We start from the raw sequence: 27,239 nt of genomic DNA on the forward strand, positions 1-27,239 counted from the left end.
ATAGCACAGGTATATTTATTTTGGGCAATGGTGACCTAATTCAAAACAAAACGTTTTGGATAGATGCTGAAATTGGTTTTGCATAAATGAACAGTCTGAGAATAATAAGGGGTATTTTTAACACACAGGCATGAAACCTTATTCTAGTTGAGAGAGAGCTTCGTCTTGACTTTGTGAGTATATTATGCAACTTGTTTTGTCTCAGATGGAAAAAAAGGTTTGATTATGATTATTTCCTGGTTGAAGATTTTCATATTGATGATTTTAATTTCAAACATCTGTATATCTTTTAAGTTAAATTAACAGTTATGCAGGTATAGGCCTTAGGGCTCTTTTGAGACCTAAGTCATCCTTCATGACAGATACATTTGTTGACTAAGTGTCACTACATCACAAAAAGGCTACATGGCTACATATACTTGTCAGTACACAGATACTGAGTACAAGTTCTGTTTGCTGTTTATTGCAGGTCATGAATTTGGTGAGGAGTGTAGCTGGCTGGCTGCGGACGAGGAAGTAGGGCAATATATATATTGTCCTTAATATAATCATAAATAGAGAATTGAAAAAAGAAAATCTATAGCCGTGTGAAAAAGTCTAAGACCTGAATTACAGGTCTGAATAGATATGCATTGTCATATACGTATGTGCACATGTATGCATACATGTGCACATGCACGTTCTCTATTTCAATTCTCTATTCATGGTTTCATAATGACTGAGTCACCGTTAAAACAAATGAGTTTCAGCTCTAATGCTGCTACTGTCTGTAATATGTTTCTATTTAGATTATTTGTCAGGATATTTTGTTATTATTGTCTGAGTCTGGTTTGAACTAATGCTGGGTTTACACCAAAAGATTTTCACAGTCACAGACTAAAAACTGCAGGAGATAATTTAGCGTTGGATCAAGTGTGATATTTAACAAGGGTTTTGTAGATATGTAGATATGGGGGGTGGAGATGCAGCGACCACAGGAGGTTTAGAAATTTCCTGTTTTGTCAGTAGCACAAGAGACACAAACTTGAAAAGAAAAAAGCAACAACTGCTATTTACAGACTACAGTGCTGTCCTATTATTCGGATGTATGTACTTGATTCAATTGTTTTAATCAAGTAGGTTCTTCCCGTTCGTCTCGTCCCAACCCTAGTGCTGACAATGTAGTGGGCTGGTCTGGACAGAAAATGCCAGGGCTGAATTTTTGTCCCAGTCCACCCCTGTTAAGTACCCCTAAATTAAAACCCAAAAAAGCATATAAGGATCCACCCTGCAGGTTATTATCCCGGTGAGGCGTTGTATTGACGACAACGCCTCACCGTGGTGGTCACTTGAGAGGAGCAATACTCTGGGTGACGTGCGCGCTGCCTTGTACTTGCGGCGACGTGCGCACTCCCGACACTAATCAATGACAAAGATGGCGGCTGCCGCCGGATCAGGTGAGCTTTCCCCCATTTGTATTATTATTAATCATCATTAGTAATGCCAAGCCTAAGCAAGAGGCGATAGATGCTGTCGTTAAAATGCGGTGCAACAGACCCACCGTGGTATTACACAGACTGTAAGAAACATTTTTTTTAAAGAAGCAATTTAAGGACCATCGCTAGCTGGGTAGCAGCAGTGCAGCAGTGGATTCGAATCTTCCACAGCCTTCCTGCTGGCCAAAGGGGTGAATACACAGGGTTCAGAGAAAATATGATAACAGCAGCCAAGGTGTCATTTTTGTATTTAAAATCAACCTTTAACCTCAATTTGACAGGTTTAATTTCTAACCTCAATCAAGTTAGATGTAAAATAATTGTAATATGGTCGAGCCCATATCGAGTCAACTGCAGGCCTGCAATATTGTATTTTCTTCGTCTAATATAGTTCCCATTATCTACTCTTTTCTGAGGTTATTCACTACCTAAAGTGCATAGTTAGTCAGTTAAATGATTGCATGTGTGGTGTAACATTGGTAGTTTTAGCTCGGGGAGATAGTTTGAAAAAACATTGAGTCAGCCCCTATTAATTCCCAAAGCATGAAATTCTATACAATTTTGCCTTTTGTATGTATGTGTATATATATATATATATATATATATATATATATATATATATATATATATATATATATATATTATGATATGTAATCACCAATAAAATTGCTTTGAATTTACAAAACATCAGGCTTAATAAATCAAGTCAGACGAAGCAGCCTTAGCCTCATTTTCAGTCGGCTCTATTACCACGCTGATTCCTAAATTACCACACTGCACATTAAAAGGGCTTAATGCTTAATTTGGTGGTACAAATTTGGTCGCACCCCTTTATTAAGCGTGAAGATGTCCTTTGCCACGTACCATCCATAGGTGTTCATTCATTTGAGCAGATTCCCTTACTTTAAATAAGTTATAAAATGTTTTTATGGCACTGGGGGTTTATTTTATTTTAATGCCACTGCCTTGACACCTTTCCTCACAAACTGGGTAATATTTTCCAATTGCAACTACTTCTCTTTTCCAAAATAGTGCATTTCATTGCTCTTGAATAGCGCTTGTGCTGCGGTGCAATTTCATTGAAACTTTGGACAATGTGCAAACCCTTTTTTTGTTTTATGATGAAGGCAGTGTATCTTCATTGAAACTTAAGTGGGTCGTGTTTCCAAATAGGGCACTCACACCGGCGCCTCAATAAAGCTGCGCTATAACTTCCAGCACTGAACAAAACCTAAGTGTACGTGTAGCGATATCCATTACCACACAGAACACAGTCGATTTAGGTAACTTCTTTACCAACACAGATAAATACCTAAATGGACTCCTCTGACGTGTGTGGTCCTTCCACTGCGCAAAGCCTCCGGACGGGGCTCTGGGGATCGTCTTTAACATTGGCTCGGCCAAAAGATTATCACTCTGCTGATTCATACATTATAACTCTGCTGATTCATACATTATCACTCTGCTGATTCATACATTATCACTCTGCTGATTCATACATTATCACTCTGCTGATTCATACATTATCACTCTGCTGATTCATACATTATCACTCTGCTGATTCATACATTATCACTGCTGATTCATACATTATCACTCTGCTGATTCATACATTATCACTCTACCGATTCATACATCATCACTGCTGATTCATACATTATCGCTCAGTGTTTCCCCACAGACCAGGTATCAATGTGTGATGCCCCCCTTGCAGGGGGGGGGGGGGGCACAAAATACAGTTCAAAGTTTGCACAAAATACAGTTCAAAGTTTACCGGACCACTTCCCGATCTCCAGTCCCTGCTGCAGAGCGAATTCAAATCGCCGGCAGAACGGGCTGGGGGTCTAACACCGTAATATATATACCAACTATAAACGCATTTCACATTAATCGCAAATAGCCCACTGCTTCGGGTTTACCTTTGTAGGCGCGTTGAGGAGCGGGCGAATCCGCAGTCAGTGCTGGTGCATGTATCCGTGATACGCGGGTTTATCCATTAAGTGGTAGTGTATACGCGCACCATTGGCATGTATGCGCGCTTGTCTCTGTGTGCGTGTGTGAACGACAATGACGGTGAGAAAGAGTGCTATGCGGAGATGAATGAACGGATATTTATTATTCAAAATCGCGTAAAATAAAATAAAAGCAGAATCAATTTGTGGCGCTGGGTGTTCATTCTGTGACGCTGCTCACATATTGGTCTATGTATGGGAAACACTCACTGCTGATTTAGGAATGCACAAGGAAAGGATGCAAACGTCTAGAATCATTAATGCTAATTGTTAATTTGTTCATCAGCCCTGTTCATTGTGTTTGTTGTGAAGGTGTTAAAGTTCCCCGCAACTTCCGGCTGATGGAGGAGCTGGAGGAGGGCCAGAAGGGAGGCGGAGACGGCACAGTGAGCTGGGGTCTGGAGGACGACGACGACATGACCCTCACCTACTGGAACGGGATGATCCTGGGGCCCTCGAGGGTGAGGGCTATGTTACCATCAACGTTACCACACTATTTATGAACTGCTGTTTCGCTCTGCGCTTGAAGGCGTTAGCTAAAAGTTAGCCAGCATTCATGCTGTCGGGTGCAACTTCGCTGTGACCGGCTTTGGTAGAGAAAGAAAAGAGCAGGATTGCCGTTTGGAAGTATTTTGGCTTTGGGGCCATATACCAAGGAAATTCAGAAGACTCATGTAAACCCATTTGCAAGCGAGGATACAGAGACACATTTAGGGAAGTATATGAAGGACCGAAATGTTGACATCTTTGAAGAATTTGGAGAGGTGTGTGAAAGCTCCTCTTTTAACATCACGTAGGGTAAATCATGTGACACACCATCATAGCCATTGTTATCTAAGACGATTCCAACCCAAAGCAAAATAAGAAGCATTGAACAAAGAGTTTTGTGTTTCAGAACTGTGCGCATGCACAGCAACAGCAATCTTTTTCCCGTCATTTGACTTACACAAACTATACATTTTATGAAAGCTGAGCCTCCACTGATTCCAACAGTCAAAACACATGTCATTATGAATAAAACTCGGAAATAATAACTCAAGAACAAACTACACTTTTTCATTTTACAAACAAACGATTATATCTTAAATTCATCTTTGAGTGTTTTGATTGCTTAAAAAAAAAAAAGCTGTATTTGATGGCTTAAAACCAGTGTTAACAGATAATCCAGTGTCTGGGACCAATTTTGCAACTGAACACGGTGTTTACAATCAGTGGCTAACTGTACGTTCACACCAAAAGCTATAAAGCGTTTTGAACGCTTGAGCGATAGCTTCAAAGCTGTAAAGCTGTAAATGAGAGTTGAAAACAGCTCAACTCTATGCAAATGAGCTAGTAGCGTTTCAGCTGTAAACGACCGCCAGGCAATCGGAATGTAGATGTCTCTCGCAGGCGTGGGTCCCAGTAAACATACGCGCAAGAGCGATATTAGCTGTAAATATTTTTGACAGCGTTGCGTTTTGAGCTATTCTGCGATTTTGCATCTTTTACAGCTTTCTGTACAGTAAGAGAAGGTTTCTGAAATAGCTAAATTGTCTTCAATGAACACTTGTCCTTCATCGCCATCCTGTGGCAGTAAGCTGTATTTGCAAGTGTTTGGCTTGGTGTCATTCAAATGTATTTTCCCGGACCTTTCAATACAGGGGTCAAGTGTCAAAATTCCACAATGGGTTCCCAAGAGATCTGCCTGTTTGTGTCTCATAACATAACACTTTCGCCTGAACCTACCTCTACTTAAACCTCTATCTATACTCTACTTCACTTTATCGGCATCAAATATTGAGCCAGGTACTCATCCGATGTTGTGCTATTGCCCTAGGGCTACCAACTGATGACACTATGACATGTCATTTATTTAAGGTGGAAATTAAATCTTCCATTTATGCTGTGTTCTAGCTATATTCCCTCCAACCAATTACTATCCACATTGAATGTTTAACATGTACAAACATCTTTCTTTTGGTACCAAGATTACATATCATAGCCCTTGCAGTTTTTGAGATGTATTTCTGAAAAAATATTTAAAGTTCACCATGTGGTCTTGAATGGTATAGAATAGCAATATTCTTCAAAGTATTGTATCGAAGTTAGAAAACACTAGTGTGTGCTGTTACAGGAGCTCTAATAATAGTAGTGTGTAATGGTACTAGAATGTATTGATAGTGGTGTACTGGTACTAGAGCTGTAATGTGTACTGATACTAGAGCTGTTGTCACGATACTGGATTTTCTAACTTTGATACAATACCTTACATGAAGGGCATCTGAAATAAATTTCAGATTTTAGATTTATTTTTACCTTGTGCATTTTCAGTTGGTAGCCCTGTAATACTATGAGACCCAAACAGGTATTTATCCTGAGAAACCATTGTACACTTTTGACACTTGAAAGGTTTATTTAAAGTTCAGGGCAAATATGACTGAATGACGCCAAGCAAAACTATAGCAATCACACCATATGGCAACTAGATGGCGATAAAGGGCATGTATTGTGATTGAAGGCTTTTTATCCATTTCCTCAGAAACTTTCTCTTGGTCATTGATTGTAAACACCATGTTAGTTGCAAAATTGGGCCCAGACACTGGATTCTCTTTTATGGTGTTTATATTCAATCAGACTCCACTTAGAGGACAAAAACAACAAATACCAATGTAAGACATGCTTTTAGGTTGTAAAAAGAAAAGGGGAAGTTTGTTCTTGATTGTTTTTTTGTGAGTTTTATTCAGAGTGATATGGTTTGGAATGTTTGAATCAGTGGAGGCTCTAATGATTTCATATAATTGTGTAGGTCAACTAACCTGAAAAAGATTGCTGTTATAGTGCATGTGCACCGTTCTGAAACACAAAAATTTTTGTGGCATACTTCTTATTTTGCTTTGGGTTGGAATCGTGTTTTGTTTACCTTACAATGGCTATGATCGACTTAGAGTTGAGACATTCATCTTTCTGGGGTTGGGTCACATGATTTCTCCTATGTTTAAATGCCTTATAACATCTATACCCGGACCCGGATAATGCTTCAGTGACGTTAAGAGAGGAGCTTTCACCAACATCTCAAATTCTTTAATGATGTCAACATTTCGGTCCTTCAGATGCTTCCCTAAATGTGTCTCTGTAGCATCGATACTGCAGAGAATCATTATTGAAACTGTTTCAAATATTCAGCATAGATATTTATCGAAATAGCTATATTTTTGACAAAACTACTCTCTACCAAAATGCTGTATCAAAAATAATGATTGTTTCCATAGCATAATCAGCCTTGTTTGCTTGTCCATAGTTGGTTGAAGGTTTGGAAACCTCGATTGCAGCTGTGTTTTAAAGCTGCTATAAATGGCCCTAGTTTGACGATGCACTGGACTTGTAATGCAAACTGTTCTTCTCGTCTTTGCAGACCATCTATGAGAACCGGATCTACAGTCTGAAGGTTGAATGTGGACAAAAATACCCTGAGATCCCTCCTGTGGTCCGCTTTGTGACCAAGATCAACCTGAGTGGAGTGCACACCAACGGTTTGGTAAGTCACGCACACGCATGTTTTTGGTGATACCTGGGAGAATGTCGGCTTTGGAAATTAGCTACGCGCAAATAACTAGGCGACAAATGCATGTGTAACACTGAAAAGTATGTAATCGATGCATCAAAAACATATAGTATGCTAATGCACTGAACATAGATTCACATACATGTATTCCTGTATAAGGCAAAATGCATATATCCGTACAGGCATGTCGCTAAAGGTTTAGGATCGCATACGCTAAATAGACTACTTTTGCTCGTCCAGCATTTATGGCCAATGGTTAAATCCTAATCCTGCATTCCTTGACCTTGGCGACATGGGGCTCAGGGGGTAGATCAGGTTGGATGCTAACTGGAAGGTTGCTAATCCCGGTTCGTGTGTCGAGTGTCGAGGTGTTCCTGAGCAAGACGCCTCACCCTGATTGCTCCCGACGAGCAGGTTGTCGCCTTGCATGGTTGACACCGCCGTCGGTGTGTAAATGTGTCCGTGAATGGATGAATGGGTGCATGAATGGGTGAATGTTAGGCAATAATGTAGAAGCGCTTTGAGTGGCCACCGGTTAGAAAAGCGCTGTGTAAATGCAGTCCATTTACCATTTGCCCTTCATTACCCTGCAGGTGGACACCAAGGCTGTGCCGGTGCTGGCCAAGTGGCAGCACTCCTACAACATTCGCAAGGTGCTGCAGGAGCTGAGGAACCTGATGATGTGCAAAGAGAACATGAAGCTGCCCCAGCCCCCGGAGGGCCAGATGTACAACAACTGAGGCTCCCCACTGCCGAACCACATTGACGCACACACACATTCACACACCAGCGCAGATGTAAACACACACATTAACCCAGGCATACACACACAGGAACACAGGCGCTGCAGAGGTCCCACATGCACACTTATTATGCAGGGTATTATTTAAAAACATGATGCATCTATTAAAAGCACTCCACTATTTAACCCGAACACATGACGCAGACTACTTATAAAAATCACACACACAGATGATGCCGACTATTATTTTAAAATCACAAATACATTATGCAGACTACTAAGTAAAAAAAACTAACTAAAGACAATGTTTTTTAGACTGACTCCTTGTATTCTCCATGACTATTGGCTCTCCAAGACCCTGCCCACTTGACTTGAACCCCTCCGACTTCCCTTCCTCCTCTCCACGGATGTGGAACACACACACAGCAGCTGCTGGAGGAGGCGGGGGCACTGACCGGCCCTCCCCCGGCCCCGTCGACCGGCCCCAGCCGCTGTCCTGACCTTAAGAGTGGCACCGCAACGCTTACCGCTTAAAGGTGCATGCACCACAGTCCAAGAACGAGGGTTTTCTGTCCATTCTTTTGTTGTTCCACTTCCAGATTGTAAAATAACTCAACAAAAAGACCAACAAGTTTGTGCATATGGAAGGCGCACTGGAAGTGGACGATGGTGTCTGTTCCTCTGTAATTTATGGCTTCTGCTGAGGTTTGGAAAGCGGTCTTGCTGTTCCGTCGTGGGGTCGGGATGATTGTTCTGGGGTCGAGACCCATTTTTATCGTGGAATGGTTTCGGCAAAGGGGTCACCAGCCACGCACCTTGTTTTCTTTGAATGTATGTGTTGTACATTTTAAATGTTCTCAACTCTTTGATATCCCAATGATGTGAATGTGGATGTGAAGCGGGGACCTATTTTAATGAGCGCATGTGCGGTACATTGGGGAGGGGCACTTTCCTGTGCTTAGTCTAGCGTCATACGTATCCACAGGGCACTCGTGGCTCATCACTCATGGTCTCTGCCCTCTGTGTGTGCCATATGGTTCATAGCGCTTTGTCATCCTGATGGGTTATTAGTAAAATCAGGGTCTTGCGGCCGTTGGGGTTGCTAACCACGCACTCCAAGGATTCCCAATGTCTTCGTCGAACACGTCCATTTGTGCCATAATTTTTTTGCCTCCCATGATGATGACTCCGCCGCCCGGGTGCCGTTGTCGGTAGTGGGGGGACGTTTCTGTTTACTGGGGATTTCTTGTTTTTTTTGCAGTTTATTTGATCGTGGCTGACCTGTGTTTGTTGTCACCATGTATGAAATCCCTGCTAAAGATCCCCACTGAACGCTCAGCATACGGCTTCTATGTTTTATAAGGGGTGTGAACCTAGATAGGATGACGTTTACCTGTTGCATGGTTTTTATTTGAATTAAACTTCATTACTTTTGCACTTCTTGGTCGCCTGGGTCTGTTATTTGTTGGAAACGGATTACTGTAATTTTCAATTTTCCTTCTCTACCGATGGATAATAAGACCATAGGTCAGCCATTTCAATAATATTCCCACTCTAGCTTTACAAGAGGTGGATAAAAAGCCTTTAATGGAGCTTGTTATAGAGATATATTGAACACAAATTAACGTCTTTGTTAAAAACAAGTCTGCTCTAACCGCTGTTTGAAACTGGTTGCCAAAAGTTTGTGTATGTATATGTACATTGAATTTCCTTCTGTACTTTATATCCCATTCTTCTGGTGAACAGAATAATCGCTGTCACAGGCACAGTGAAAGTAATGCAACCGGGTGAAAGTATACAGTCTCATCCATCAAACGCAGACCGCCTTCAGTGACAACACAAGCTGTTCAACCGCAGTGTAGGTTTGGGGAATGGTGGAGGGGGGGGTTCTTCTCGTCTGTCTTTGGGTTGTCACAGACGCCGTAGAGGATTAGGAAGCCCAAAACCGTGCCCTCTCATTCAACAGCTGTTGCTTCTACAATTCTCCGGCTTTCCCCCGCCGTTACTGCAGAGATCCATAAGAAACAGGCCAGGCTAGTGCAGGGGGCCAGCTGTCTGCAGTTCTATCTGACCCTGTCAGTGTCATGGTGTTCCCTGCATCATCCCCTGTTATTAAAGAACACGACTCACTAGAAAGACTACAATCTGCCTCAACTTCTCTCGGCCGTCCCGTTTGAGTTCACGTTTCGTTCTGCAGTTGTCTTCAACGGCGTAACAAAGCGCAGAGACAAAACCAAAATGGACAGCTCCTCAATCACTGTAATCGTATCTGCTGTGATGGCTAGGCCGTCCAGCCGCTCTAAACTGTATCAAAAACAAAAGGAGGTAATGGCAGCTTCCCCCTTTTCAATCAGTGTACTGTTTTTTTGTGTCCATCCCCCCCCCCCCCCCCCCCCCCCACCGCAAGCCATTTAGTCTATGGCACACCTGTCTGTCCTCTTTGAGAGAGAACACTGAATAGTTTATTTAGTACTTTAAAGTACTGAGTAAAAGTAACTACTGCAGTATTGCCACACGCAAGATAATGTTTTTTGGGTAAATATAAAATCTTTAATTTCCAAAATAAAAGGTTATGTAGCCATATTTGAAAATATATTCACAAATTGGCCAACTCTTGAGCAGTGAACTTGATGTCCTTGTTATATCCAGAACGACCCAATTAACATATGAGATATCTCCAGTTAAGCGCCATCTCCATAATTAACTCCAGAGTCTGATTGCACTCCATTTGTTACATTCAGATGTAAAATGCAGTGATGAGTGCACCAGTTGTGGGAAGAATCAGATGGTCCATGACACACACGCACACACACACACACACACACCCTCCCACGTCTATTCGCTCAACCTTATGTGTGTGTTTGTGCGCAAGGCCTGGGCCAGAGCAGTTTGGAGAACCCATCTGCTCACCGGGTCAATATAACTCACAAACACACTTTTGACACAGGCCTGGACCCCATGGCGAGAATGCCAATTAGGAAAATGAGACAGACTGTTTGCACTATGTTGATTTGCATTTTCTATGGTCGACACATGGTTTTAATGCCTGAGGTATAAAAATAACAAATCTTGCATTAAATTTCATGAAATAAAGAAGCTGTAGAAGACTCAATGCTGAGGATATATACCAAGCATCCTGAAACTGTTTTCCCAATCGTCGTTATCCAGTAAAATGAATGCAAAGGACACCGATGTCCTTTGCATTCATTATACAGCTGCACCCTTACTCCCAAGACACAATTTATTCAGTCTCTACTGGTTTTTACTTCTTCAGACTGGTCATTTTAGGTGTTTTGAAGTAAATCTTTAGAAATCTAAATCCTTCATTCCAGTTTAATAAAAAAAATCAAATAATAATAATTCATTTAATTTATGTATTACTTTTCAAGACAGCCAAAGTGCTTTACATACTGAGTGTGTGTGTGTGTGTGTGTGTGTGTGTGTGTGTGTGTGTGTGTGTGTGTGTGTGTGTGTGTGTGTGTGTGTGTGTGTGTGTGTGTGTGTGTGTGTGTGTGTGTGTGTGATATCACCCCCATTTGAGACACAAGTTAGCCGAACACACACACACACACGCGCACACGCACACACACACACACACACACGCACACACAGACAGGTCGTGGTTCTGGATTGGCCCGGCTGAGACATAGACACAGGCATGGCCGTACGATGACCGAATGCCTTCCCCCCTCGTTACATGCAGGCACATACACACACACACACACGCATGCATGCATACCCACACAAGTGCACACACACACATACACACACACACACACGCACACACGGACAGGTTTGGGTTCTGGATTGGCCCAGCTGAGGCACAGACACAGGCATGGCCGCAAGATGACCGAATGCCTTCCCCCCTTGCTACATGCACACACACAAACACACACACACACACACACACACACACACACACACACACACACACACACACACACACACACACACACACACACACACATGTACGTACGCACCAACGCATTCGCACACATACACATTCACTCCACTTCTTCACACACACACTGCCTCCCAGACCATTATGAAACAGCCAGCAGATGGCTGAGGGACAAAGGGTGTGAGGGTGAGAGGCCCCGGCCCCCCTCCTCCCCACACACTCTTAATACAGACACTCTCCAGCCACCCCTTTTATCCCCACACTCACACATCCCCTTATCCAACAACTTTACACCATGCGCAGCCCCCCGTCTGTCTGTATGGGCATAGCTCCACAGCTGCCCTTTATCAGAGTCCTTGTAACCCTTCATTCAGCCACCACACATCCCCCTTGCTCTGATTTCACATCGTGTTTCTCGTTCCGCGGATGCTGCTGTTTGAATTCCCGTCCCGAAGCTGTCATCTTGGTGAAATGAGCAGAAAAGCAAAAAAATGACATTAGCCTAATGATTGTCCGTCCGCGTTGGGGGACGGACAATCGCCACCCCACCCCACCACCCAACCCTCTCCTTGATTCTACACGTAATGCTCCTGCACAGTGCATTGAGCTGGCCCGCGATGAGGGGCTATTTGGCAAAGAGCCATTTAGTGGAAGTGCTCTCATGGCCACCGAATGACACTTGTGGAGACAATGTCAGCCCCCCCCCCCCCCACCCTGTGACACCATCAGTTGATTGTATATTGAATAGAACTGGAGAGGAGTGATGTAGGGTTATGCCCCCCCCCGCCCCCCCCCCCCCCATACCCCCATACCCCTTATCAAAAGATTCTGCAGCATTACTGGCAATGTGAAATGTCTGCGTTGAAAAGAAGAGAATCCTCTGGTTCAGTGGAGGTCCCTCCATCAATATCTGCTGCCAAGGACACCCGGACAGGAGGGCGTTCAGCCAATGAAACAGGACGTTTTTATGAATCATTAATGAGCAGGAAGCCTGAGTACTTCTTACGAGCCAAGGCATTATTATGGGCATGTTTTTATTGATAACATTTCAAGAAAAAAACAACCTTAGAAAAACCTGTCAGTGAGTTGATGCCCTTCTTCATATTTTGGAAGCCTTCTTTATAACCCGAGGGATCATCTGTGGAGAGTCAGGGTCCTTCCTGTCTGTCGGTTGTCTCCCTGGTTTGCTGTATGTTTCACAGCTTTATTTCAGCATCTCTTCTACAAAGGCTGCTGGCTCATAATCCATGGGTTGATAATTAGGTTTTTTAACCGAGCACTATTGCTTTATCCATTTCACACCTTGATCATTCAATGCAAAGGTTATTCCATTCAGTTTGATTTTAGAAACACACTTACATTTTTGAGATGGAAGGAGTTAATTCTTAATGAAACCACACCACATTTTATTCTAAGACATAAGTTTAAAACATTAAGTACATGACTATTAAACATCTACTTGAAAGAAAAAATAAATAATCTAAGTTCTTTCAGATATAGAGAACAGCTGTAGCACCAACCCCCACCTCTCACACACACACACACACACACACACACACACACACACACACACACACACACACACACACACACGGGGGCATTAACACACATCCCCACCACACACACACACAGTTTGAGAAGAGAAGACAGGAGCTTGACGTATTGGATTTACGAGTCTCTGAAAGGGAGATGGTTCTGTGCCTTTTATCACAATCGAGGCTGACTAGATTAAAATGTAGTTGTACAGCCCCTCCTTTCCCTAAACCTCCACTCTCCCCCCCACAGAGCCCCACTCTGCTCCACGTCCATCAACTAACCCTCTCCACTCTGCTCCACCTCCATCACCTAACCCTCTCCACTCTGCTCCACGTCCATCACCTAACCCTCTCCTCCATGTCCATCACCTAACCCTCACCACTCTGCTCCATGTCCATCACCTAACCCTCTCCACTCTGCTCCACGTCCATCACCTAACCCTCACCACTCTGCTCCATGTCCATCACCTAACCCTCCCCACTCTTCCCTGCCCTCTGTGCTGGAGCTGACTAGGCTCTCTGCACACATGGTTGATTGCAGGACTTAACCATTCTCCTTAGAATGAGGTCTGCACCGTTTTCTTTTCTATTCAGGCGGTATGCACAAGCTGTCAGGGCCAGGGCAGGCAGACAAGCCCGTGTTGAGAAAGCAAAAACATTGCCCTGACCCTTTCTGACATAATTTGTATAAAAGCCCTCCTGTGGAGAGGGCACAACAGCGGTAAGAAGGTGTCCCTGCGGAGAGTGTGGATGGTGGCTAAAGCCTCGACTGGCCTGAGTCAGACTGATTGGGCTCTGGGGCTGGCTGAGGCTGCACACCTGTTGCACATTGACTGCTCAATGTTCACAGGTTGAACCAGCAGTCACCACACGCACTCAGGGAGAGAGCTCCTGCATGGCAACATGGCGCACCAGAACCAAGTAGCATTATCTGCAAATGATGATCTGCATCCGGCATGCAGCGCCCCCACCGCGGGTCCCTGTGTTTGGAAGAGACCAGTAGAAGGTGACGTGTCGCAATGGACTCAGGTGCAGTCCCACTATGCAAACCAACCACACGTTGTACACTTTTAGAGAACTGGGCAAATTGAAGAAATCTCCCACCCCCCCCCCAGCCACCCATCTCCCCCTTACTTTAGTCCTGTTCCTCACTAACTTACCACTGATTAAAAGAGATAATCATCCTCATTCAGCTTGGCCTGCAGCTGCCTCTCGTTGTCACCCCCAGCTGAGACGGGAGCCGGCGTGGAGGAGTTCCCCAAACGTGTAGAGGAGCCTCCGTTGTTGTCTTAACCCGGTGGGGGTCGGGGGGATATCAGTAATGACTGGATGTGATTAGCAGGAATTATCCCAGTTATCACAGCTAAACAAGCACTGGGAGCTGAGCTCCGGCTGTGATCTCCCCAGGCCTGCGATCAATGCCTTTAATCAGATAGCTCGACCACAATTGTGTGTGTGTGTGTGTGTGTGTGTGTGTGTGTGTGTGTGTGTGTGTGTGTGTGTGTGTGTGTGTGTGTGTGTGTGTGTGTGTGTGTGTGTGTGTGTGTGTGTGTCACTTAGTCCCTGAGAGCTTTTGACATTCAGATTTTCAGATATTTACTATATATGTATTTTATTTTGGCCGTTTTCTTCCAAATTTGCTTTGGCCCTAAAATACTGTATATTTGTTATTGTAGATTCCAATCCATAGGTTTCATCCAGACTAAAAGTCACTGACCGATATTAGGCAGTCAATTCAGCCCATCAGAGTCTGCCTGCAATTCAAACATTGCATTTAGTTATTAATTGTTATGATCTGGCCCAAACGGCACCCTTTACATCTGTCCTCAAAGCCATCTGGGGCCACCGGCCGGCTGGGGGGGGCTAGTGACTCCATATAAAGGCTGCAAACTCCATGACCCAGCCTAGAATCTGGCCCCACGACCCCTGCAACACACAGGGGTCAACCTGTCAGAGAGCCCAGAGCGGAAGTCACCACAGGGACGTGGTATCATGGTGGCCTGAGGAGGGGGGGAGGGGAGGGAGGGGAGAGGGTCTTAGTGGGGGATGGAGAGTGATCCTTAGGAAGGGGCATAAAAATGCCACAGACACTCTGGCAGTGGGGATGAGAAACGACCGGATGTTTGCTCTGTCCGCGTGCTGCTCTCACTTCAACATGCTGGGGATTCCTCTCTGTGATCGCATATATACACCTCATGCATTTGTAATCGACGGTATTAAGGTCTGTGTTTAGAACAGGCCCGGTAACACGCATAGACAATCACATATGACCACACACACACACACACACACACACACACACAATTGCTCACTCCCTCTCCCCCGATAAGGAGATGGAGGCACTCAACATAAACACCATATTTTCTTCTGCATTATCTTAGTTAACTTGACTGATTAAGCTGATGTTAGGGAGACGGATCCAAAAGCAAAAGAAGGATGGAGAGAACTGAGGTGTTATAAAAAAAGGATGCTCTGGGGTTTCATGTGTGTGTGTGGGAGTGGGGGGGGGGGGTTGGGGGGGGATTTGTGTAAGCTACCTCATTGTAAGACAATAGAGGACAAGATGTTGAGTGTGGTGTCACCCACGTGCTTCTGCACTGCTATTGTCTGCTCCCTTTCCCTAGGCGAGAGACAGAGAGAGAGAAAGATAGCAAGAGAGAGAGGGGAAGAGAGAGAGAGAGAGAGAGAGAGAGAGAGAGAGAGAGAGAGAGAGAGAGAGAGAGAGAGAGAGAGAGAGAGAGAGAGAGAGCGAGAGTGAGAGGTAGGGGGGGAAGCGGGTGGGCTGTGTGTGTATGCGTGTGTGCGTGTGTGTGTGTCTGTGTGTGTGTGTGTGTGTGTGTGTGTGTGTGTGTGTGTGTGTGTGTGTGTGTGAATGTGTATGCACGAGCACTCCTTTCATTCTGTGTGTAGGAGTGTGTGCGCACGTGTGTGTGTGTGTGTGTGGGGGAGAGAGGGTGCACGGTGGCGTGCGGTCGGTGTGGGAGGAGGGGCGGCGGTTGCACAGACGGCTCGTGGTAATTTGATGTTTGTCCCCGGGGATGTTTGATGGATTAATGTTAAGCAGCCTCCTCCTCCACAGCACCACCTGATTCTAAAGGGGCTCCAGCCCCGTCTATATAAGAGGACAGAGTGCTGAGCTCAGCTAGTCTGAAGCCCGTTTCCATCACTCTGCCTCTCTCGCTCTCTCTCTCTTTCTCTGCCACTTTCTTTATTTCTTTCTGCTGGCTGCCTCTCCATCTTGACTGTCCTCTCCTTCTTTTGTGTTCACTCTCTTTTTCACTCTCTCTTTCTTTCTGACTCTGTTGTTCCTTTGCCTCATTGACAGAGGAGATTGGGAAAAGAAGAAAAAAACATTGTTTATAACCTCGGCATCCATTTTTTGGTTGCACGTTTTTTTGGGGTGAAAGTGCTGGCCTTTTTGAAACAACCAGTAAAGCGTGCAAGTCAGGTTTTTGTTTTCCTATTTTTGTCCCATGCAGCGTCGGTCCTAACCGGTCATCAGCAATGCCGCGCTCTTTCTTGGTGAAACAGTTGAAAGTCCACGATGCCTCCTTTTCAAACTACTATGCTCAGGAGTCGGAGGGATCTTACACGGTGACATACGCCATCCGGGAGTCCGCTGCCAACTTGGCGGTCCGTTTGAGTGAAAATGGTGAGTCAACATCGCTTCCAGTGTGTATATGAGTTGGTGTGTGTTTGTGTGTGGCCGGCTCTGCCTCCATTGTTCTGCTACGGTGTGTGCTGTTATGGTGCGCTCCGGTGTTCGGCTGCCTTTGGAACATCACTGATGGGATGGGATTTTAGGTGCAGAAAATCCACATTTGAATGTTGAAGTGGGTCAGGATGCAGGATCAGAAATAACGGGGAAAAGGACAACTCCAACAGAAGGGTTGCATTGTTGTTGTGGGACTCAATCCTCCTTTGTGACCCCGGACCCCTTTAAACCCTGTGTGTAAACCCCACCCCCCCCCCTCTCTCCTCACCCTTCCCCCCTCCCACCCTCACTACCATCACTTATGCACACACACACACACACACACACACACACACACACACACACACACACACACACACACACACACACACACACACACACACACACACACACACACACACACACACACACGTTTGCTGAACCCTCTGCCTGGTGTACTTTTGCTCCCTAAGTCCACCGGGGGGCTGGATAGTATTCAGGTCACAGCCTCCCAATCAGCTTAGCAGCAGAGATCATTTGGCCGCAGACCCACACAGGCTCCAATGCCATTGTGTACATGCACAGAGATATATACACAGGATATATACACAAGGACACATGGTGCTGGAGCTGATGTGGGTTGGAGGGGATGGACGTTGGAGAGGTGATGGGGAGAGTGAGAGCAGCAGAGAGAACAGGATGAAGAAGGGGGAGAGGAGAGCAGATCGCCACTCGAGACCTGTTTGTCCTTAGATGGGGAAGTTGCCCTTGAGTCTCTGTTATCTCACCCATTCGCCCCCACCTTCCATCTCTCTCTCTCTCTCTCTCTCTCTCTCTCTCTCTCTCTCTCTCTCTCTCTCTCTCTCTCTCTACCGTCTCATCCTACAGGATGTGAGACAGCCAGGAGGGCTAGGATTGCAGCAACACAATACACATGTGGCGACAGGAGCAGGTGATGGAGCAGGGGCAATTCTTTGGTCTCTTTCTTTTTGAGTGATGAGGATATGGCGAGAGACAGAGTGAGAGAGCACCAGGGAGAGAGAGAATGGGTATTGACTGGAAGTCTAGAGTGCTGCAGGTAATTCAATAAAACGCAACATGAGCAACGCATTCATAGACCGTACACACTCTCAGCTGTAAACCATGTCCACAGGCCTGGGGTGGGGCTGTGGGTGTGTGTATGTGCGTGTGTCTCTAGGGGGTGCAATCTAGGGAACAATCTAGCTTCATAAGACGGTCCTACTCAGCTGCTGCAGATTCTGCAGTTGGGCAGACACACCCACAAACACGCAAGCGCGCACATACACACACACACACACACACACACACACACACCCACACATATGCGCACGACTCTCACAGAGCTTGAGCTTGGGTTGGATCATTTGTCCCCAGATTTAGGATGCCAGCTGTCTGGCTCCCTTTGTGTGTTTGTGTGTGTGTGTGTGGGGGGGGGGGAAGGCAACAATATACTATTTGAGATCAAGATCACACTCCCACCCAATCCCCTCCCTCTCTTTCCATCACCAAATCACATCCCACCTGTCACCCGCCCCATTACCATACTCATGCTCATTGAATGAAACACACACTCTGATTCTGTATATGGAGGAGGATCAGATTAAAGCCATTTAGTCTTTTAATGCGGTATTTCACTACTAGGTTATCAGTGTTTGGGCTGCGCTGCCCTGCATCATGGATGAGGTGCGCTGTTCTGTTAGATGAGAGAGAGGACCGACTGTGCTTTTTGTTGCGGCTGTTTGAGCGCTCTGCACACGCCATTAATATTTAATCTGCAAAAGCACGCCCCACCTGCCACTTACAAATGGTTTCCTGTATACTGTTTCATATTGATCCAACCCGAGTGTATATCAAGATCACTTATCAACCTTGAGTTTCGATTAGCAGAACTTATACATAGAAGAACCCGAACAACAACCTTCCATCACAACAAACTGCATCCCAGTCCCAGGGTGACGGTGCAGTTGAACTCTATCGCTACCATGTCCCTGTGTGTGGCCAGAGAGCTCCTGTCCACGCTGTTGTATGACATGGCTCTTCCTTCCCTCCACAGGCTACATCCATGACTACATCATCCCCTCGGTGCGCCCGGGCCCCAAGGAGGGTACCTCCAGGCAGAGGTCGGCCGGCCTGGCCTCCGGGCCGCCCTACTCCCCTGGGGGGGGGGGGGGTCGTCGGAGGGGGCAGCGGCGGGGAGGACTTCTCAGACCACGACATGGAGGACCCCGACAGCCCCGTCTCCAGCGCCACCCCGGACTCCGACGGCGGCGGAAGCAGCAGCCTCTCGCTGGACGCCGAGGCGGCTGGTTGCCTAGGTGACGGCCTCCTGGTCTCTGACGGGCGCTCCCGCCGCCGCCAGGTCAAGCAGCGCTGTCTCCGCAAGGGAGGCCGCCCGTTGGACGAGGACGCCGAGGAGGAGGAGGAGGAGGAGGAGGCGGAGCCCCGCCCCGCCGGCCACGCCCACGTTAAGTGCGGCCGGGCCAAGGGTCGGCACGCGTGCGGCGAGTGCGGCAAGTCCTACGCCACCTCGTCCAACCTGAGCCGCCACAAGCAGACGCACCGCAGCCTGGACGGCCAGCAGGCCCGGCAGTGCCCCACCTGCCACAAGGCCTACGTCTCCATGCCCGCGCTGGCCATGCACATGCTGACCCACGACCTGCGTCACGAGTGCGGCGTGTGCGGCAAGGCCTTCAGCCGGCCCTGGCTGCTGCAGGGCCACATGCGCTCGCACACCGGCGAGAAGCCCTTCGCGTGCGCCCACTGCGGGAAGGCCTTCGCCGACCGCTCCAACCTGCGCGCCCACATGCAGACGCACTCCGCCTTCAAGCACTATGCCTGCAAGCGCTGCCACAAGAGCTTTGCGCTCAAGTCCTACCTTAACAAGCACTACGAGTCGGCCTGCTACAAGAGCGACGGCACGCCGGAGGAGTGCGGCTCCGAGGACTGACGTCAGAGCGCGCCCGCTTCACCCGTTCTGTAAAACTTTTTTTTTTAGGAGCGAAATGACCTGGGCGAGGCGGCGAGGCCGGGAGAGGCCCTCAGACCCGCCGGTCGCTTGCTGCGCTTATCGATGCCCACATGCATGCTTTTTTCTAACTCTTCCTGCCTTCTGAGAGCAGCAATAATCTCGACATGATGGTATTGTTTCGAATTCAAATAGGTAATAAAATGTGAGTGTGAATTCATTACGAAGTATTGAACACACACAGGAATATTTTTATATTGTTTGTATTAATTCAATTGCAATAATTTGCATTTCAGTATTATTTTGTATTCCACCTAGCTCTTAAATTATTTCAGACACTTCCTAATTTATGCCTAATTAATTTTGTATTTATTAAGTTATTTAAGTATTCATTGACGAATTTAGATGTTTATTTATTGTTTATGCATTTCTGAATTTCACATGTATTTATAAGAAACATAATTTGCTTTTTTTTTGTTAAGAACAGAAGGGAAAAGCTAATATATTTCTGAAACAGAGTATTCCTTCAATTTGGTGATGATTATGATAAAGAACATTTAAATAATTACCGAAAAGTGTTTTTTGCCCTATGAATCTATGCACAAGATGAAATATTGTTTTATTGAAGCAGCTAGCTCTGAACTACCTGTCGAGTTAAAAGACAATTTATACTTGATTTAGAACTTAGTCAAATTGTAATTCTTCATATTTATTAAACAAGATTGTTTTCTTCATTGTCTCTGTACCTATCTATAACCCACCCACCTAGCATTTCCTTTTTCACAATATGTTACCGTCATAGACTATATCCTAAAGAAAGTTTCCAAGGATATCTTTCGACATAATACATCTTTTATCAAAAGATTCTTTATGAAATAATAACTGGCTGGTTTATAACTGCACGTCATCTTGTGGCCAACAGGGGGAGCCAAACCTGAAACCACTTCTGAGCTCAGAATAACCTCAGTCTAGTTATAAAACAATGGGATGCTAATTACATGTGAATGCTGGAAATCAACAGTAGGCAATCGGATCCTGTATTGCTTCTTCCATCTACCTCAGCCTACCTGATAACTATCTTTAACCAATTTCACACGTAAACATAAACATGTCAGACCTAATATATTACTATCAAATCTTAATTTTTGCATGCAAAAACAATATTGATACTCTACTTAACACATTATAACATAATGTAGAAAATGTAAGCTCAACTTCACTCAAATCCTTCACTCAATTCCCGCAGCAAAGACAAATTGCCATTGTAGCTCTAAACTTCCGGCATTAAGACATGGGCCCACCTTGGCAGGTCCCATAGTGCAGGACAGTATCTCGGCTCACACCTGTTCTGGGTGTGCAGGCGTCCTCTACTGGCACCCATTCTGGCCCCTCTGTAGAGCAGGCAGGATGTTCTTTGGGTCAGGTGTCATGAGAACCCGGGCCCCTGGTTCAACCTGGCCCCCAGCCACATCGGCCCTCAGGGGATAAGCAACTATGCAACTCTGTGGACGACTGGGGAGATGGGGAAATACTATTTTCAGACACAATGCAATGCAATTCATGGAAAACACATGTACTCACGCATGCATGAGTGACTGCGGCTAAGCCAACAAAGACAGGCACCGTGTATCCGTGTGTTGGTACACAGTGTTATTCCTGGGACAATCAACTGAATTTGTAGCAATTACAAGTTAGATCAGTCAAAACATGTGAATGATGTTCTCTATTAAAGATTACAAAATTCCAGAAGTAAGTTGGTAATTCACTTATCTTTGAAATTTAATTGTTCATTTTTTTGTGGCTTCTGTTCAGAATAAGCAAGCATATGTAAGATACGGTTGGTCTCTGGTAACTAAAAGCCCATAAAAAGGGTAATTGATGATAACATTAACATAATGATTGATAGAAAAGGGAATGGATCCATAGAGGAATCAGAAATGTTATGAATCATTAGTAGTGACTGTGTGCCTGTGTGACACACAACATGGCCTTACCCTTTAGACATTGAGACACTGACAAGAGCTCCAGTGTAAGCCGCTGAGGGGTTAACGTGAGGGGCTGGGATGTGATCCCAGGTGACGCAGAGAAGGAAGAGGGTGGAACGGGAGCTGTTGGAGCTCTGCAGCTGTGGAGGAAAATAAAAGGAAAAAAAAATACATTATTTGCAATTGGTGAAGATGTATCATCGCGTGCGTGTAGACTTCCTGTGGTGACGGCGCTGGGGTTGCTGTGGATCCTTTGGGGGTTGGGAGGAGATGGGGGGTGGGGGGGGGGGGTCCCAAGGGAGGGGGGGGCAGTCTTCAGGGAGGAAGATAACACAGCAGCTCATCCGCTAGGAGAACACCACGCACCTGCTGCTCGCGTCCTCCTGGTCTAAAGCCGGCTCTGAGATGTTGACTTTGGCTCTGATGTCTCCCATTACAACTACACGTTGAACCCAAAATGGAGCCATGTGGGTCATTCTCACACTCTGGCCTGAAGGAATCCATTATGACGACTAATAAACCAGACCCCCGGATCCTTTGGCTTCAGCGGTCAAGCGTTTTTTGGAGATAGGTCTGAGATACGCTTCCAACCAGAGGTGAGGAGGGGGGGAGAGTATGGGGCTGCAACCATTTGTTAAACTTTTGAACCGAGGGTGAACAGACAGACGGACGAGGCCACCTGTTTGCTCAGATCGTAGAGAGCCGGTGTAAGTTGATCAGTGTCTGCTGGTGTGTGGCGGGGGGGGGGGGAGATCGGGCTTTATCTTGGGTCACGCAACAGGGTCAACTGAAAGATTATAGTCTTGCTACTGTAAGGGCTCTAACTTGCTTTGCTTCAAATTGTCGATATTCTCTGCTGGGAATAGCAATTCAGGCCTGCTGCATAAATATCTGTATATTTCGTAGATAAGCCTAAAACCAAAAGTCAATCATCATTTATTTTAATTTGAATATATATTCTTAACTGTAATCCCTCATATTGGGTAGGTCTAAACAATGGATTATGCATGGGTCTGAAATCATTGCAGGATTTCAAAAACACACTGAGGTTAATTTGAACATGCCAATAGTAGTAGATTAGTTAGCACATGCCAAAGGTCTATACTGTGTTTGACTGAAAAGATGTTTGTTGTGATGTGGAAGTAAGTCATATAAAACACAACTTAGTATTCCAGAACTATTCGGTACAACTCTGGTGGTGTAGGAGCCCAGATTCACAGGGTGGTAAGGCAACAAAACAGTGCTCATGATTCCTTAGCTTGTCAAACCCACCGGCCTGTGTCCCTTGTCTTCTGTGTCCCTTGTCTGCTGTGTCCCTCGTCACCTGTGTTCCTCATCACCTGTGTCCCTCGTCACCTGTGTTCCTCATCACCTGTGTCCCTCGTCACCTGTGTTCCTCATCACCTGTGTCCCTCATCACCTGTGTTTCTCATCACCTGTGTCCCTCGTCACCTGTGTCCCTCTCTGCTGTGTCCCAATCTGCTGTGTCCCTCGTCACCTGGGTCCCCCTAATCACCTGTGACCCTCTCTGCTCTTCACGTTGTTTCTCATCTTGTGAACAAACACACACACACACACACACATACGCTTACATGCACACACAAACACATACACACACGTACAGGCCCACACGTACACACACACAGATGCACACAAAAACACATGCATGTAGATGCATGCACAAACGCGCAAACACACAAATACACATGCACGTACACCAATGCACACACAATCACACACAGGCACAGACCCACACACACACACACACTCCATCAGTTGTTATCCCCTCCACAGGGTGTTTAATGGCCTTCCTCCACTGTGACGTGTGCTGGGCGGAGGGCTAGTGGGCACTGGCCGAGTGCAGAGGGGTTTACGGCTCCAGGCCGTGGGGTCTGCTGGGTGGAGGGGGGTGGGTGAGGGAGGGTGGAGGAGGGTGGACGGAGGGTGGGTCCCAAGGGCAGCAGAGGGCCACAGTGTTGTGTTGCTGAGCGGCTGGGCGCGCTAAACACCCCACTGTGTCCTCCTCTTTATGAGCCCGTCCTGAGCCCAGGTCACTGTTGTTGGTACAGCTGAGTCAGCGGGGGGGGGGGGGTCACAGGCCACTCCAGGCCTGTGACCCCCCCCTGTTGTGTTGTGTGTGTTCGAGTGTGTGTTGGGGTGTTTGTGAAAACTGGCACCTTTGGTGACTCTCTGCACTCACTTTCTCTCTGCCTCTCTCTCTCTCTCTCTCTCTCTCTCTCTCTCTCTCTCTCTCTCTCTCTCTCTCTCTCTCTCTCTCTTTTTTTTTACTGGACCTTCTATCCACAACCCCAGTCAATCTGGAAGCCATTTGCTAAGTTTCCACAGCAAAAGTGACTTTCTCCTCACCTCCTCTGGCAGCGTCTATGAGAGACACGGTGGGGAGCATCAGGTAGAGGTGAGCCCTGGTTGAACAGGAGAGAGAAAGAGAAAGGTTCCAACGTGATGCCTTCTCTTATCAGTGTCACCATAGACCTATTATTTCAAAGTGACCCAATTCAATTTGCTAATGTATCGTGACATTCCTTTTCAGTTTCTTAAGTGATGAAAAAATATTTAGCTTTTAGTTGTGGTCGTCTCGGGCTAGGTATGACTCGGAGAGTGGCAAATGTTCAACATGTGGTTTATTTTAACAGAGACACAAGGTAAACAAGCTTGTGTTCTGGAGGTGGTTCCTGAAGCAACTCCCGAATACCGGTAACACAACAGTTTATATTGGAAGTGGGCAGAATGGTAAATAAACCTTGCCTACTTGTTCTTCTTTACCCAGGTAAATCTTTGATCTGTCTTGGCTTTGCCGGAAATGGCTAAGTGGCCATTTTTGTAGTCTTTAACTTACCTACAAAATCATAAAACCTTATAAGGTTTTGTCGATTACGTGGAAAAGATACCATTCATAACTGTTGTTAGCTTGAAACATGTCATCAGAAATAGCATGGATTAAAATAATTTACAACATAAGTCCCCCGGCAACACATAGACACAACACTAAGAACTGCACACACACAAAACGTGAAAAACAAATACAAATACAAAAGGACCCACTCAGATTTGCTTCGATCTGACTGTTTTAGCTATTTATTGCGGCAGGTTGGCTATTATCGTAGAAGGTGAAGGTCAATCATTCTCTGACAACTTTTGGGGGCCGGGATATTCCCAGCATGTCCTCCACGACCCTCCCCTCCCCTCCCAGCTGAGGGGCTACTGGTGCTGCTATAAGAGGCTCCCAGAGATGCAGAGCCGCATACTGGACAGTCCCATGTGTCAACAGAACGACAGGAGGGGGAGTTTTCTATACTTTTTTTCTACTCGGCCTGCATGCAGTTTTGCAACAACCGGATTACAAACGAAACACAACCCAACCAAAAATGGCTTTCACCATGTTGAGGCCGGTGTCGACGCACGCCTTCTCTTACCACGCTGATGTAAACGTGTTGTCGGACGATGAGGACGAGGACCGCAGCGAGAGCGACGGCAGCAGCTCGGACCGGAGCTACGGCTGCTGCTCGGAGGAGACGGAGGCGCACCGCCGCGTGGCGCGCGCGCTGGGCGGTGGCGTGGTGGTGAAGCAGCGCAACGCGGCCAATGCGCGGGAGCGCGACCGTACCCAGAATGTCAACGGAGCGTTTACCGCGTTGCGGACTCTCATCCCCACCGAGCCGGTGGACAGAAAGCTCTCCAAGATCGAGACTCTGCGCTTGGCGTCTAGTTACATCTCGCACCTGGCCAACGTGCTGCTGCTGGGGGACGGTGAGCCGTGTCTGAGCGCGGTGCTCCAGGGAGGTGACGGTGGGCGCAAACACCCCAGAGCCATCTGCACCTTCTGTCTGAGCAACCAGCGGAAAATGGTGAGCTATAAATGAAAAATAGAAAAAAAAAATTGTGGATACATTTTAAACCTTGTATTTGGTCTCGACAGATAAATAAATACATTTTACAATAATTTTTTTCATGCGTTCTTGTATGAGGCCAAATTGTACTGTTTGATTGTGTAAGTATAGTCTTATGTAAGTGTTACCCATAGAGAAACAAATTATTTAAATATTATAAGAAGACATGTTGCTCTGTGGATTTGAATTTGCGTCTTCATCATTCTGTTCACATGACTTTCTATTGCACTGGGTTGTATTGCATATCCTCATAGGACAGCAAGTAGGCTACTTGAACTATGGATTAAGGCTATATCTATGTCTAGTCTATGCCTTTTTGTGAATTGAAGAATTTCCGAATGTAAACCTGTTTAATTCATTTTATAATAACATAGTGGTGTTCCTATAAAGACACAAGAGGACTGATGCGCCTGTTCTGCTTTGTCCTCAGGTCAAAGACAGAAGAGACTGTGTGAAGATGCACAGAGGCAACACACTACGACTGAGTCGGCGGTGAACCCTGTTTTGGAAAACCCTTCTTCAGACCCTCCACCGTTACCCTGTCCTCTCGGACCACAGACCATCCATCATGATGGAAGGCACTTCGATCGTTGGCCTGAAATTAACACAACCGGAAAACTGGGATGATTTTGGCAATCAAAGAATATCTTTGACGAGCCAAACAGACAGTGGGGGAAACCACAGATTTTAAGGGACATGAAAACCAAAACAAAGACTATTCCCACATAGATTCTGTTGTGTTTTCTTCAACAGTGATCTATTTCAAAAACCGAACTGCTGGTTGTTGCTTTATTTTTTCATTTATTTTTATTTTTCCTTTCAAATAAATATATTTTAAATATAAAATATGTTGTCAAGTAGTTTGCTCGGTTCCGGTTACTTGGTGGTCAGGCATGGTAAACTGAACTGGGCCCGGTACGACAACTGTTGTGTATTGAAATGGCCGACCATGTGTTGTTTGTGCACTACAGAGCTACATTATTAAATTGTAATAATTTTAAAGGATAAAGGTCAGGCTTTTCTTTACTCATGAAAACAGATTTTACATTGCAATTATAAATGACATAGAACAAGATTCCAAAAGATATACACTACCGTTCAAATGTTTGGGGGGACTTAGAAATGTCACACTGATTTTTTTCAATGAAGATACCATTACATTTATCAGAAATATAGCCTAGACATTATTTGGTAAATGATTATTCTAGCTGGAAACGGCAGATTTTCAAGGGAATATCTACATAGGTTTACAGAGGCCCATTTCAGCAACCACCACTCCTGTGTTCTGATGGTACGTTGTTTAGCTCATCCTGTTAAAAGGCTAATTGATAATCAGAAAATCCTTTTGCCATTATGTTAGCACAACTGAAAACGTGTGAGTTTTCATGGAAAACATGAAATTGTCTGGGTGATCCCAAACTTTTGAATGGTAGTGTATATGTAGGCCTACAAGGCCATAG

The 27,239-nt window shown here is 45.7% G+C and overlaps 2 protein-coding genes, 1 long non-coding RNA gene and 1 pseudogene across 3 annotated transcripts; 3 read left to right on the forward strand and 1 right to left on the reverse strand.

Annotated features, from left to right (window-relative positions):
- The first annotated feature begins 1,331 nt into the window (after positions 1-1,331).
- ube2v1 (ubiquitin-conjugating enzyme E2 variant 1) lies at positions 1,332-9,210 on the forward strand. Its single transcript, XM_030362175.1, has 4 exons — positions 1,332-1,436; positions 3,800-3,948; positions 6,879-7,001; positions 7,622-9,210. Exons 1-4 carry the CDS (start codon positions 1,406-1,408, stop codon positions 7,766-7,768), a joined length of 450 nt encoding a protein of 149 aa, XP_030218035.1. The 5' UTR covers positions 1,332-1,405; the 3' UTR covers positions 7,769-9,210.
- A 7,026-nt stretch (positions 9,211-16,236) lies between these two features.
- On the forward strand, positions 16,237-20,618 carry LOC115552137 (transcriptional repressor scratch 2-like; annotated as a pseudogene).
- A 15-nt stretch (positions 20,619-20,633) lies between these two features.
- LOC115552154 (uncharacterized) lies at positions 20,634-25,392 on the reverse strand. Its single transcript, XR_003978280.1, has 4 exons — positions 25,306-25,392; positions 24,239-24,294; positions 21,881-22,011; positions 20,634-21,398 (listed from the first exon to the last, which is right to left on the reverse strand). It is a non-coding gene; the product is annotated as an uncharacterized LOC115552154 (long non-coding RNA).
- LOC115552145 (transcription factor 15) lies at positions 24,817-26,625 on the forward strand. Its single transcript, XM_030367951.1, has 2 exons — positions 24,817-25,737; positions 26,210-26,625. The coding sequence occupies exons 1-2, from the start codon at positions 25,258-25,260 to the stop codon at positions 26,273-26,275; spliced, it is 546 nt and encodes a 181-aa protein (XP_030223811.1). The 5' UTR covers positions 24,817-25,257; the 3' UTR covers positions 26,276-26,625.
- Positions 26,626-27,239: the final 614 nt, after the last annotated feature.

The sequence above is a fragment of the Gadus morhua genome, chromosome 1 (assembly GCF_902167405.1).
Source record: "Gadus morhua chromosome 1, gadMor3.0, whole genome shotgun sequence".
NCBI classification, from domain to species: Eukaryota; Metazoa; Chordata; class Actinopteri; order Gadiformes; family Gadidae; genus Gadus; species Gadus morhua.

Excerpts from the sequence above, each read along its gene's own strand:
- ube2v1 (XM_030362175.1), top strand. The coding sequence starts at position 1,406 with ATGACAAAGATGGCGGCTGCCGCCGGATCAG. Across the intron at positions 1,437-3,799 it reads GGCGGCTGCCGCCGGATCAG|GTGTTAAAGTTCCCCGCAAC; the intron begins GTGAGCTTTCCC and ends TTTGTTGTGAAG. Across the intron at positions 3,949-6,878 it reads TGATCCTGGGGCCCTCGAGG|ACCATCTATGAGAACCGGAT; the intron begins GTGAGGGCTATG and ends TCGTCTTTGCAG.
- LOC115552145 (XM_030367951.1), top strand. The coding sequence starts at position 25,258 with ATGGCTTTCACCATGTTGAGGCCGGTGTCGACGCACGCCTTCTCTTAC. Across the intron at positions 25,738-26,209 it reads TGAGCAACCAGCGGAAAATG|GTCAAAGACAGAAGAGACTG; the intron begins GTGAGCTATAAA and ends CTTTGTCCTCAG.